Consider the following 13,450-nt stretch of genomic DNA (forward strand, 5'->3'; position numbering starts at 1 on the left):
ATTTAAAGAAATGAGAAAAAAGCTAAACCTGAGCACTTTCTCTTACTATTTTGTTGCTTCTGGAACATGGGTCTCAGTGATGACCTATGACAGGGTTTTTTTTATGTGACCCCCAAATTGTGAATTATTAATGAAAACGAGGAAATCCAAATGTCTTCATTTGCTCTTTAGATTTTAGAGAGAAGTGGTATTTGTTTTTCTTCACTTTAGTGTTCCCCTGCAGAGTCCTGAACTCAAGTGAACTGAAATAACTCGTTAAAAAAAAAAAATCAGCAATGTTGTAGGATATTCGTTCTTTTCCAAATCTGTTCTTAAACAGACAAAGCGTGCTATTCTTGCACCATGGAAATCCTAAAGCATAGGCAGCATGAGATCTCAGGAGGTGGTTTAGTCTATCCTCTGGCCTCAAGGCAGATCAATCAGATGTTTGTCTAAAGTGTTCTTCAAATCCCTAACGATGTAGACTCACCAACCTTTGCTGGGAGTCTACTCCATTGCTTAATTATCCTTACAACAAAACCGCTTTCTTAATGTCTACTCTGAACCTCCCATGCTACAATGCCTTTGTCTCAAATACAGTAGACATGGAAAATGATGTATTTTTCCCCTCCTGTCACAACATATACTACTGTCATTCTGTCTTGCCTCAGTCTTTCCTTTAAAGAAAACAGTTTGTGTTCCCATCCCCATCCACCCCACCCCCAATCTCTTTCAGTTCTCTCTAGCTGCCTTTCCAGCTCATTTCTAAATCCCTGAAGACCCTTGCGGTTTTCCTTTGAGTCCTCTCAAACTGCTCCGTATACTTCTTCAGGCATGATGCCCCAAGCTGGCATGGCACTCCAGCTGTGACCTTGCCAGTGGTGAATACAGTGGATGGATTGCTCCTTACCTCTTACATATGACAGTCCCGTCATATCTTAGTAAGATGACTGCTTTTTTAACAATAGTATGACACTGTTGACTTACATTCAGTTTGTAATTCACTCTTCCCCCCTCTGCAGCTTGATTTCTGTGTAATTGCTCTTTAGCTAGTTGTTCCTGTCTCATATCTGTGCAAATCACTGCTGAAGAGTAACTTGCACTTGTTCGTAAGTGGGTTGCAGCTCATCTATTTCAGTTGCTGGTAACAGCAAAGGACAGTAAAAGCCTACCCACTGACATGGTTGGCAGTTAGCATTTCATGGATAGCCTTTTTGTGGTGGCATTCCAGGCAGCTATAAATATGTGTATGTATATGTACATATGCATATTAATAACGTGGTGTGACATCCAGGCATAAAAACACATGTTACTGTGGGAGGAAGCAGAACCATATAAAGGATGGGGGTTGGCACAAGGGCCACTAGATGCAGTCATGGCAGAGCCCTGCAGTGCTCTGACAAGTGGCTGGTTCTGCTGAAGTCCCTGCATTTATGAACTCCTCCAGGCTACAACCTCACCCCAATTTTTCTACCTGTATGACTCTGAGATGATTCTAACAAGAGTGAATCCTCATGGGTTAGATTAGTGTCTTCTCTCCCTAAGCTGTCAGCTATTTCAGACCACATATTACAGTCTCTCTCTCCCACATCTACAGCTTTGCAGGTGGCAGCAAGGAGAGTTTTTGAGTGTGTAACACTTCATGTAGAAGCAGGGAGTTGGCTTGATTCTCCTGTTGAGTGCCAGGCACTGCAGCAGAGAACAAAAGGCTCAGGAGGTCATGTTATTTCCCTGTCCTGTCAGCCCAGGTTTGCTCTCCATTGTCATAGCACTACACATTCCTTGTGGTCTAATATTAAATGGCTCAGGCAAGGGGATTTTCCACCAGCTTCTCTAGGGAAAGTACTCCACAGGAGATTTCAGATATAAGGTCAGAGGCCAGCATGAGTGAGTGCATTCTGGCTCTGTTGGCAAGATTGTTAAAGCTGCTGCCTTCCAGCTGTCCCAGCAGAACTGCAGGACCTCAGGGAGCATGACCTAACTGTATCTGGGGCCATACGAAGGGAAGAACATGGTGCCAGACTAGACTTTCACTACCTCTACAGGCAGAGCATGGGGGTGATGGAAGAACCTGTTACCCATGATGTCTCCCACTGCTGACAGAACAAAAGCAGGACTAACTCCACCTTAGTTTCCCAAGACAGACTTTGGTGGTAGAAGGAATCTTACAACCAAGCCAATGTGATATGAAAGTAATGGCTGAGATTCCTGATTTTGCTCCAGGTCGCTGGTGCCAAACGAGTCCTCCTGATAACTAGGTGCAACCTGTAATCTCTCTGCTGGGATCCTTCCAGAGCTGTGGTACTGCCAGCAGAGCTGGACTGAGGAAAACAAGTCCTCTCAACACCCAGGAACCACCTGGGGCAAGGAGAGGTGGACAACAGACAGGGTACTGCAAAGCTGCTATCCTCCTCTCAGCCCTGTCTCTGCCCTTAGCCAGGAAGGTATGGGCAGGCGTTCCATCTCCGGGGAATGAAGGGAGGGAGGAGACAGGCTCTGGGCAGCACAATTAGCTGCTGTCTCCCAGCCAAATCCTGACTGTATCACTCTTCCCTTACTTCCTGGAAGGCAGCAGATCCTAGTCTCTGCCAGGAAAGGAGTACCAGTTGAGGCTGCATGCTCACTCCTGCTCCTCCATTTAGCTCCCCTGGAGCAGCAGGCTCTGCATCCACAGTGATGTAATAATCATTCACTTTAAGAAAGAAATATGTAAATATCTATAATGAAAACCAAGAAAGAATTTGAAAAACAGAGGATGTTAATCAACCCTTGCAAATGGGTTAACAAGACATGGCCTTGGGAGAAGGAATAGATACCGTAAATAAGTCAAGCTTAGAAATAACAAGATAAGCTCAAGAAGAATCAAAATGTTTTACTGTGTGTTAAGAGTTGTGCTGTGTTTGTGGATTTACCACCTAGAACCCACCTCTGCACTGACAGGCAACAAACAAGCATCTCTGTTCTGTGTGTGGATTAGCTCTTGCACACAGGGTGAAGAACCCAGATTCGGAACAACAACAGGACACGGGGCTGTGGGCCACAACCAGCAGGTCGGTGTGAATGCTACTGCCTTGTGCTGTTCTGTTCCTTTCCACTGACGCCCCTGTCAATCATCATCTTTAACCATCCACCGGTAAAATTGACTTGCCCTCTCTTATCTCAGCTTAGAGGCATGGCTTTTGGAGATTACTTCCCTTCTACAGATTTCTTGCTCCCTGCCTCCTAGCTGAGGTCAGTGCCTCAGCATACGCATAGCAGCAGCAAGATCTGTGGAAAGCAGAGACAGCTCTGCATCCTCTTCCCAAGAGGCCAGGCCCACAACAGGAGTAAGTGTGGGTGGCTCAGCCCAGTCCAGTGAGTGCATCCTGACTTACATTTGCTAAATTTTTGGCCCTCTGAGTCAATTCTTGCATGTGCTTAATTTCCTAATTAGCTGGGTATTAGCATCTGCATTTTCAGCACTGCGAAGCTCATGCTGCTGATCTAGTCCCCCTTAGCATGTCTTCCTCTGCCAGTTTAGAAATCATTACCCCCTTGTGGTTTTCTTTCAATCTGTCAGCAGAAAAGGCATTAATTAGCTGTTGTGGCTACTCCCTGCATTACTAGCAGGACTGCCCTTCTGCTGCTGAATCACTGCTGTGCTCCTCTACCCTGCTGTCCCCACAGGCACATGCATGACTCCTTCCTCACAGGACAAGGAAGAGTAGTAGGAGAGTAACGGGAGCACAGCATGATACAGTGAACTAGGCTAATGGACACATATTCCTTGCTGTGTTAGGAACAAACTGCACTCTGGACACATCAATCAACCAGTTCAAGAGCCTTTGCTTTTTTGCCCTCCATGTCTGGCTTCCTTACTCCTTATGTTGCTTCTCCTCTGCAGTGAACTGTCGGCCAGCTGTGGCTGTTCCTGGCTAGCAGCAGAGCTGCTCTGAATGATATTCTCTTCATCTACAGCCATGAGGCCTGTTATTTTCTTCAGGCAAACCACCTTCCTCCCTTGGTGTAGGGAGTGGGCAGACCCCACTGTTGGCCAGGTGCAGATGTTCTGGACCCTCTAAAACATTGAAAACATCTCCAAGTCTCTCTGGTGCAGGACCATGTTGAGGTATTTGAATGATGAGCCTGTGAAATGATCTGATGTTGCTTCCAAGTCACCCTGAGGCACTGTGAGGTTCTCTGCACCGTAGTGACGTGGTTGTCCCACAAGCAGGTTCCATTACCTGGTGTGCAGCACTGATGCGCACACCAACTTGAGGTATTTCGATCTTTTTATTCTAGTTTGCATGAAGTTGGGAGCTAGTTGGTAATCCACAAAAACTAGCTCCTCTCCTCACACAAAGTAAAACATTTCATACATTTTGAAACATTGTTTACAATTAGGTTTAGTCACACGATTCTCATTGGTTCTTATGAGCCTCTTCTCCATTTAAAAGTACAGTATTATTTTTTTTCACCTCACATTCTGTGGGGAGGGGGCTTTGTTAGTAGGGGTCTTTCTTTGCTCAAGGATGGATCTTTTAGTATGCTAACCGGGACAGTTTACAGGTAGTTCAAGTAATTTTGTTTGGTCTCTTTAACCATTTGGTTCTCCTTGAGCTTATCTTGTTATGCCCCAGCCTGACATTTTTATGATGTCTATTCCCTCTTCCAAGGCCATGTTTTGTTAACTGTTTGTAACATTCTCTGTTTTTCAAATTCTTTGTTTTTCATTATAGACATTTACATATTTTGTCTAAATTTCAAGTTAAGTAACAGACTAGCCTTCTATTAATCACTTATCTAGAGACCTGGTCCCTACATCTACAGCCCCCGGATCTACAGCTCCAGCTAGGTCCCTCTTCCCTCATCGAGCTTCTCACCATGCAGGTCCCTTTCCCAGTCTTGCTGCAGTCCATACCAGCACTCTCATGGTCAGTACTGGTGGGAGATGCTGCACTCTCAAGATAGATAGTCTATGCTCAGAAGTTAGAAAGGGAGCAAAAAACAGGCTTTCCTGGTTGTTTGGCTGAGCAGCTGCCATGTTTGCAATGTCTCCCACACTGTGTTAGCAGGGAAGGCGTCGATGATGGGTGTAGTCAAACAGTTTGTTCCCATCTGCCTGTAGTAGCACAGTGTGTGCTCATCTAGGATATGGGTGTGTATTATCAGCTTCCTGCAAGGCCTAGATCCAAAATTCACTACGGTTGGGCTAGGTCTAGGGGTTGGAAAGGTTACATTTCTCATGTCTCAGAGCCACTGTCCAAACTCCCTGCCACATTTTCTTTTTCTACAGGAAAGACATTAGAGTTGTCATCAGTTTGCACCTGAAGTTGTATGTGTAAAGCATCAGAATGGAGAGGGCCTGGTATTGTTACAAGGGGGATATTCAAGCAATGCTTAAAAATGCAAAAAACCAAAGGTGTGCATTCTTATGCCAGTTCCACTTCTCTGCTGACTTCAGTGGCTACATCTGGTTGGACTATGTAGTTTCAGGGAACTGAACTGATTGCCGAATGGAAGAAGCCAGGAATATAAAAGCAAGGGAGAGAAAGTGTAATAGAAATTTATCTCTAGACTCCTACAGGATGAGCTTAACAGGCTGTGCTGTAGTTTTGTTTGTTCAAGTAAAATGAAAGTTTGTCCCATCTGAATTTGTTAATCTGCTCTTCAGTGGCTTACATGCACCTGGTAGGACTGTAATGGTTTTGCATCAACCATGTAAATTTGGAAAAAAGGAAGAATAGTGTAATGCCTCTATCCCTTTAAATTGCTAGCTATGCTGCTCATTAGGTTCTAGTTTTATTCTCCAGAGCAACTCAGTTCTTGAGTACTGACCTGTTCAAAAAGGCATTGCCAAAGGCGTTGAGTTTCCTGAATGGTTTTTTGGGATCCACCACCAACGCATTTCCAGGAACAATTCCTTCCACATCTCCTTGCATAACTGCTATAAAGGAGTCAGTTGTAGGCTCTGGTCCAATCCTCATCCCTGGGAAATCCTGCTCCAGCAGGTACCTGTGGGTGAAAAAACAGGGTGTGGGCATGAGACATGAGCTGCCTAAGTCCTAAGTGAGTTGTACCAGAGATTGCACTGTAATTATGAAGCTCAAGAGCATGGATACTTCTGAGACTATTTTTAGCATTGTCACTGAATCATTTGATAAATGTCATAGTAGCTTTTCTACTCAGGATCTCCACATTTAAAGCTTTCTTATTTCAGGTAGATTAAGAAATCAAGATGATTATAGCTGCTAGGAAGAGATTCTCATGGTGTTTGATCATTTTGTGTATTTTAATCCTTAAGACATTTGGAACAGATTTAGGACAGCAAAGTAAAAACAGCAGTTCACTGCAATCAGAGTTAATCCCAAAACCTTACTGGCCTTTGGTGCCAATATCAATTACTTCACTGCTGCTCATTTCAGCAGACTCATCCAACTAATGTGCTTAGCCCCCAGTCCAAATCAGTTGCTCAAATGCTAACTTCTCCTGTACTTGGTTGGTGGAAGTCTCAAATCTCCCTTCCTGCATGCTTCTGCAATGCAGCTACAGGTTTGCATTACAAATTGCTCAAGCATATTGAACACTAAGCATGTGGGTAGCAAAGTATACCCCAATATTTGTTATCAAGCTAAATAGTACAGTAAGCATCCCTTATTATTTCCTAAGCCCCTGACAGCCTCTCTAAAGGCAGTGTCTGGCAAATTTCAGGGAAAAATGTCACTCATGGGGCTGTAGGATTTTGAATAGGGCTCTGGCAGCACATTCTGACTTACCCTGCCAAATTCAGGGTGGGTTAATGGTATGCACAGGACAGTTCCCTGTGGCTCATGAACGAGCCAAATGCTATCATTGAGGTCAGGTCTGTGCTTGTGTGTGCAGAAGTCATCATACCTGCTGGTCCTCTGCTGAAAACTAAGACCACTGCATCCATGTGGCTTGCAAAAAGTACCTAGAGCTGGTCTAGCTCTCAGTATGGGATGGTGTTAGACTACCTGACCTGGTGATAAGCTATTGACTGTTAGATGAGGAACATGCCTGCCAGGTTATAGAATTTAGTGTAATACTGTGTGGCTTGTTGCCAGAAGATAGCTGACATTTCCTCTTCCATTGCTTTGACCTAGTATGTATTTATCTTTTCTACCTACTAAAGATTTGCTGTGATGTTAGAAGTAGATTCAGGGGATGGGGAAGAAAGAAAATGGGAGAAGGGCTGAGGATTTTTCATGACTGAGACCAGTGTGTTTAACTCAGGTGAGTCTTGCCAAAGAGGGTAAGTTCCTATGCGAGGTACTATAGGACCACTGGCATGGAGGCTTGTGGTAATTTAGGGGTTCCTGCTTTCACCGTCATTTTAACAGACTTAATCACCATCCAGTGTTTGAGGAACAACAAAATATTGTGCTTATTCAGCATGGCCCTTTATTGACACCATGTTAGCAAACATGTCTTCAATTCCCAATGGACCTAAAGGTAAAACAAGCAAATGTGCACTCAAGACATACTGCGAATCATGCTACTTATCTGGCTTAGTGCACCTGAATGGCTGCAGCAAGAATAATTCCAGTAATAATATCCATATTTCCCTTAGGAGCTGACCACCTCCTTTATTGGTATTTTATCATGTATTTTCTTTTTCATCCAAAGGGATTTTTCAAGTCTTCTGCTCACCAGAATGCCACCAGAAGTGACTTCTCTTAAGGAGAGCAACTCTGAGATAAAACAGTAGCTGTTTAGCAGTTCCCAAAATACTGAAACAATTCAGGAAGGCAAATAGCCTTCTGACCTCCTATACTAGGGTGGGTACATCCTACCTACCCAAAGGGTGGGTACATCCTACCTACCCAAAGCCTATACGGAGGTTCCTCAAACTTTTATAGGAAAGTAGCTCATTACTTAACAAAAGCTGACTGCAGCTAATGCTGGGGTGTGCCACCTCTGTGGCTGGTGACCACAATACACCTTCCTGGCAGCTACAGTTACTTATCTCTAGCTTGAAGCAGCTGAGAACAGGGAGGAGCTCCTTCTCTCCCACCGAGGACTCTGTAGACTATCATATGAATGTTCTTGGCTCCATTCCCTGGAAAGCTCTTCACACCGAAACAACCATTTGCTAGGTTAGAAGCCACTTGGCCAGACTCTGGAAACTAAGTTCAAGCTTGCCTGATGGCATTTCCAAAGCGTTAGCTCCTGATGGACACTGCTGTGATGCTAGTTACTGCTATTGGCTTTCCTCTGCTCCTGCTTTGTATTTCACTTTTTGTCTGACATAAATATATTTAAGAGTGATATACAGATGGGCAGTCACTGAATCCATAGAAATAAATCATTGACCTCTCCCCTTGCAAATACTGGAAAGAAAAGAAACAGGTAGGGTTAACAACTGTCAATGCAACAAGTGAAGCACTTCTGAGAAACACCCCTTACTCCCAATGCTAGGTCACAGCCTTGCCATAACAATAACTTGTTTTTTACAGGTTTGAGATGCACACAGTATACAGCAGCTTTTGAGCAGTAGGGAAAAAAAATGCCTGAGGGTTTTCTGTCATTGATGGGCAAAGCTTCTGAGAAAGACTAAGCAGAAGTCCTGCATGTAATAGAAACATTCCTCCTCCAGCCAGGCTGCTCAAAAATATTTTATCACAGCTCCACACAGCTAGTGTTTCAAAGCATTTCTGTGTTTCTTGTATAATTTTTTTTAAAACAACCCAAAAAACCAACCAAAAAATCCTAACAAACGCACTCTCATGCAGAAGTAGTTACAAGCCAATGTTAATTGACTTAATGTGCAACAAGTACTATGAAATCAGAGAGATGATTTGCACTGCCTAGCATCATAGCATCTATTTTAAGTAACGCTTCTCTGGGAGATTCGGGTACATTATGCAGCAGGGTGGCTGCAGCACAAGAATCTCATTGTACACAGGATAAATACAAGGGGATTTATTGACACTGTCTGATGAGGGGGGAGGAAGGCACTTCTGCTAGGCAGTGCCACAGTCTGCCTCTGCTAACTCAAGCAAGCTGGAGAACACATGCAATTGTCCCATTTGCAGGGATTTCTGGGAGAGAAGAGCAAACAATAGCTGTAGAAAACACCGGCCAACAGTGAGCAACTTCCACTTCCAGTATAGGGTGCCTTAGTCAAGGGCCTGGGGAAACTGACCTCCAGGCAGGCTGGAAGCCTGCACAGGGTGCCAAGCAAGAGGTGAATGGTTTATTTTAATGATGAAACTGCCTTTTGGAGAATTGTCTGGAGTTGGTATGTGGCTGGGAACATCATACTGTTTGCCCCATTTCAGGCCTGTCCCTGCTCCTGGCGGGGGAAGGTGAGGGACAAGGGCAGGAAAGCTGTATTAGTGCCAGCCTGGCTTTGGGTACCCTTTCCCAGGTAGGTTTGGAGCAGTGTAGGAGCCAGGCAAGGAGATCCCAGGCTCTCTGGGCAGGAGTGCCTGCAGGATGTGGGGGAAGGGGCTGTTTGCCCGCGATGAGTCATGCAGGAGCTGTGCAGGATGCTGCTGTGTGTGGCAGCAGAGGTGATGCAGAGCAGGAAAGGGAAGAAGGGCAGAGCAGGAGGAAGTGGAGACAACAGTCTGGTGCAAGCAGAAATGAAAGGTTCAGGGCCACAGGGGGAGGTCACACCAGAGCTTTGTGGGCAGCCTGTGACAAAACAGTATGGAGAGACCAGGACACATAAATGATTAGCTGCAGGAGGAAGGGGTGGCTACACCAGAAAAGCAAGCCATGTTGACAGTTTGTAGGGCTCTAGCAGGCTTGTTTGTTTTATTAGCAGGATGGCTGGACACAAGCCAGGATTATTTTTAGAAAAGACCACAGAATCTAAGTTAATTAGGAGAGTAATGTTCTGTCCTGTACTCCCACCCTCTTACAGGAAACATAAAAAGCAATAACGTTATCAAGGCAAGCTCCAGTGACATCCTGCTGTGGCTGTCAGATATTCCCAGGTAGAGGTGTTGCCTTGCCTTCACCATCACAGCCTTTCAGATTCCAGCTCTGCAGAACAGCCTCAGCCAAATGCATGCTGAGGAAAGAAATGGGAGTGAGCAAGAAAAGAGGATACAGCAGGAAGCAGGAATGGAAGAGCTGCAGTTAGCAATGCTACATCTTCCACACAGCAAAGCAAGGCTCAGTTCTCTGGGTTCCTGAAAGCAGGAGAGAGAATAGTTTAGTTCCACAGAAAACAAGCCAGTGCTCTGGTCTTGCTTCACTGGCTTTGACCCACACAACTTACCTCCCTCCTCCCCACCTCAGCCTTAGGAATGTTTCTCACTGCTGACCTTGACTGCTCTCCTTCCGCCAGCAGCTCCTGACACAAGAAGCATCTTGCCTCATTGCAAGATGCTGCAGAGCCTTGCATTTCTTCCTTGTTTCACCTCCGATTCCCCAAGAACAAGGAAAGATGTCTGGGACAAACCCACCTTAGATGGACAAAGGACCTTAAGTCACTTTTTTTTTTAATGGTGTACTGGGATCTAGGTGAACCAGGACCAAGTTCATTCCACATGAGTATGTAGTGGCACTAAGTCATCTCCCTAAATTGCATGCCAGTACAAGCAGGATACAATATAAGAGTGGGATGGATACATAAGGATAACACTAATTATACCCATCCTGACAAGATTATGGAAGAGATGTCCAGAGGTTGTTTCTTGCTGCCAAGACATAATGGTTGTCTCCCCTCCCACTTCTTCCCCCAGAGGCCTTTAACTCCTCCCTGCTCTCAGTTCTAGCTCCCACTCACCTTCCCACAATAACTCTGGATGTTAATCTGATGCTTATCTCTGCTCTCTGATGACCAGTGCCTGCAAGCTGATGCTGGAAGCCTATCATAAGCAACACTTAGACTTCCACCACCATCTGCCCTTCTTTGGTTGGGAACATATTGGAGTAAGATCCTCACATCCCTCCTATTATTAGAAGCCCTGGGGTTCTCCAAGAGTTCTCAACTTTCACCTTTTTATGCACTATTTTACATAGCGAATACTCTGTCTTCCTGGAAGGCCTGCTCAGGTCCGTTTTGCACTCCTGTGAAGCAGAAGCTCCTGGTCACTTCTGCTTGACCATAGTCTCTGGCTAGGCTCATCCCAGTACTTCCCACAGAAAAGCCTGGGAGAAGAGGACAGAAGCATGAATGAAATCCAGTGGTCAGAGAGGCTCAGATCAGCTTGCTTACAGCAAAGCAAAGGGGGTGCTGCCATCCCACATGCTTCAGGCAACCAAAACTTCTTATAAAATGAGCTAAGGCTTACAGAAAAAGGACTTCACTGAGCAGAGAGGGGCAAAGGCAGGAAGTCTGCAAACAACAGCATGCAGGTGAGACTGCAGGGAAATGCTGATGCTGGCAGTTTGGAGAGAAGCATTAGGAAGAGATGCTCTAGTTGCACCACCAGCAACATGGATATTCAGCAACCTCCTGGTGTTCAGCAGAGGTTCTGTTCTGAGTGTCAGTAACCCAGAGGACAGAAAAAGCCTTTCAAATAGGTTTGGTACCAAATCACAGAACAAAGATCTGGGGTGGAACCAGACAGCTACGCTATACAAGCTAGCCTCTCTAATTTTCAGAAGAGTAACTCCCCTTCCACCCAGCTGCCAAATGCTTCTTTGCATCATTCATGCCCATTCATCATCTACCTGACCTGCTCAGGTAAGCAAGGCCTATTTTACTCAAACTTTGTTTTCCAGGTACATGAAAAGGTAGCAGAAATGTATTCTGTTCTTGGCTCCTGGCTGGGACGCCAAGTAGCAGGAATGCTACAATACACAACCCCCCCCACCTGCATTTCTCAAGGTCACTCCTTAAGAAGTGCAGTCAATTTGATTCACCTCTTTCTACTTTCCACAGCCCCTGCCTCCACCAAGAAATACTGGTAGAACAAAGGGCTGGCTGCTTGTGGCTTGCGTCCAGATTTACACTGGGGTAATTCCACAGATTTCAACACAGCCACACCAGAAAAAGACTGGAATTTAACGCTAAGCTTATGAATCACATAGGAAACACAGACAGCGCAGCTTCAGCTATGATCCCAAGAGACTGCCTGCTGCAAGTTGAACTAGCAGCCCGAACAGAGATCCCTGCAACCAAGTCCAGCTGGAAAAGTTTAACCCTTTCTTTGACAGTTTCACATCAAACCTGCTACTGGCAGCTGCTTGCTCTTTATAGTTAGGAACGAGCTTGCCACTCCCAGAATCTCAGCAAAGCAGGCCACAGTTAAAACAGGGCTAACTTCTGGAGCCCTGAAGATGGGCAGGTTTCTCTTGTGCACACCCCCACACACATGTGCTTCTCAAACTAGGCTCTGTGCATCACCTCTGGGCACAGCGCGGAGAAAAAGACACAAGGGTGAGACACAGACTCTTACAAACCCAAGCACACACTTTAAGGTTCCCTAGCTCATAGGTTGCCCCACCACCCAAATGCTACATCAAGTTGAAAAGAAGGGCTGTTAGAAGGGCTACCCTGCCTCAAGCAGTCACGGAGCAGCCCTTGCACTTTGAACGCGCAAGGGCCCCAAGTGACTCACAGCTCTGCTCCAGCGCCCTGCCCGCACCCCTCAGCCCTCCCCTGGGCTACTTTTTGCCACGTTGGTGTTTCATGGCACCTCTCACACCACCCTGTCCCTGCGAAGGGATACTGCCAGAGTTTAAGTGGAGGCAGCTTTTCAGTTGAAAGCTGTTGATGGGTACCGGGGGCACAGAGGGGGGTACAGAAGAGGGATGCAGGTAGCAGGGACCCCTTCTGCCCCACGGCAGGCATCGAGGGTGCAGGCACACCCGGGAGGGAAGCAGGCGGGTGGGTTTTACCTGATGAAGGTGGTCTTCCCAGTGGAGTACTGCCCCACAAGGAGCACCATGGGCTTGTTGTCGAAGTCGGCATCCTCCAGGGCCGGCGAGTGGAACTCGTGGAACTTGTAGTGCTCTTCCAAGGGCAGCAGTTTGGTTTTGTAGAGCTTTTTCAGGCCCTCGCTGACCGTCTGAAACACCTCGGGGTCCTTCCTCCGGCGGTCATCGGTGCCCAGCCAGCTGAACATCTTGGAGCTGCCTGAGGCCAGTTCCGCAGCGAGCGCCGAGGCTGGGCCGGGGGGCGGCACGGCTGTGGCTGCCGGCGTGGGCTACCCCTGCATGCCCGCCCAAGCCGGACGGGCGGCGGGGCTCAGGGGACGGCCTGGCAGGCCTCGCTCCCCTCGGGCGCCCACCCGGGAGGGCCGCCTTCCGTTACGCGACCCGCACCGGCGGCCTCAGGCAGAAAACGGTCCCCGCGGGAGGCTAAAAAAGCCGCTTCTCCTCACAGCCTCGGCCGCGCGGCGCCGGTGGACGCCGCCTACCCTTCACGCCGCCGGCTCCCGGCGTGGGCATGCCGCGGAGGCGGGGCGGGCGGTGGCGGCGGCAGCGCTCTGCGAGCGCGGCGGGCGGTGTTTAAGGGCGGCCCTACAGGAAATGGGCCGGCGCCGGAAGTCGACGGCTCCTGGCAGGC

General features: G+C 47.0%; 1 protein-coding gene across 1 annotated transcript in view; it reads right to left on the reverse strand.

Moving 5' to 3' along the window:
* EHD3 (EH domain containing 3) overlaps positions 1 to 13,361 on the reverse strand; it is a 31,739-nt gene extending 18,378 nt beyond the window's left edge. The window contains exons 1-2 of the mRNA XM_080408807.1: positions 12,781 to 13,361; positions 5,797 to 5,973 (exon numbers count right to left, since the gene is read on the reverse strand). Coding sequence (XP_080264933.1) covers positions 5,797 to 5,973; positions 12,781 to 13,007 — 404 coding nt within the window. The 5' untranslated portion in view covers positions 13,008 to 13,361. The remainder of the gene's footprint in view (positions 1 to 5,796; positions 5,974 to 12,780) is intronic.
* Between the last annotated feature and the right edge of the window lie 89 nt (positions 13,362 to 13,450).

Source organism: Falco punctatus (assembly GCF_963210335.1).
Source record: "Falco punctatus genome assembly, chromosome: 12".
Lineage (NCBI taxonomy): Eukaryota > Metazoa > Chordata > Aves > Falconiformes > Falconidae > Falco > Falco punctatus.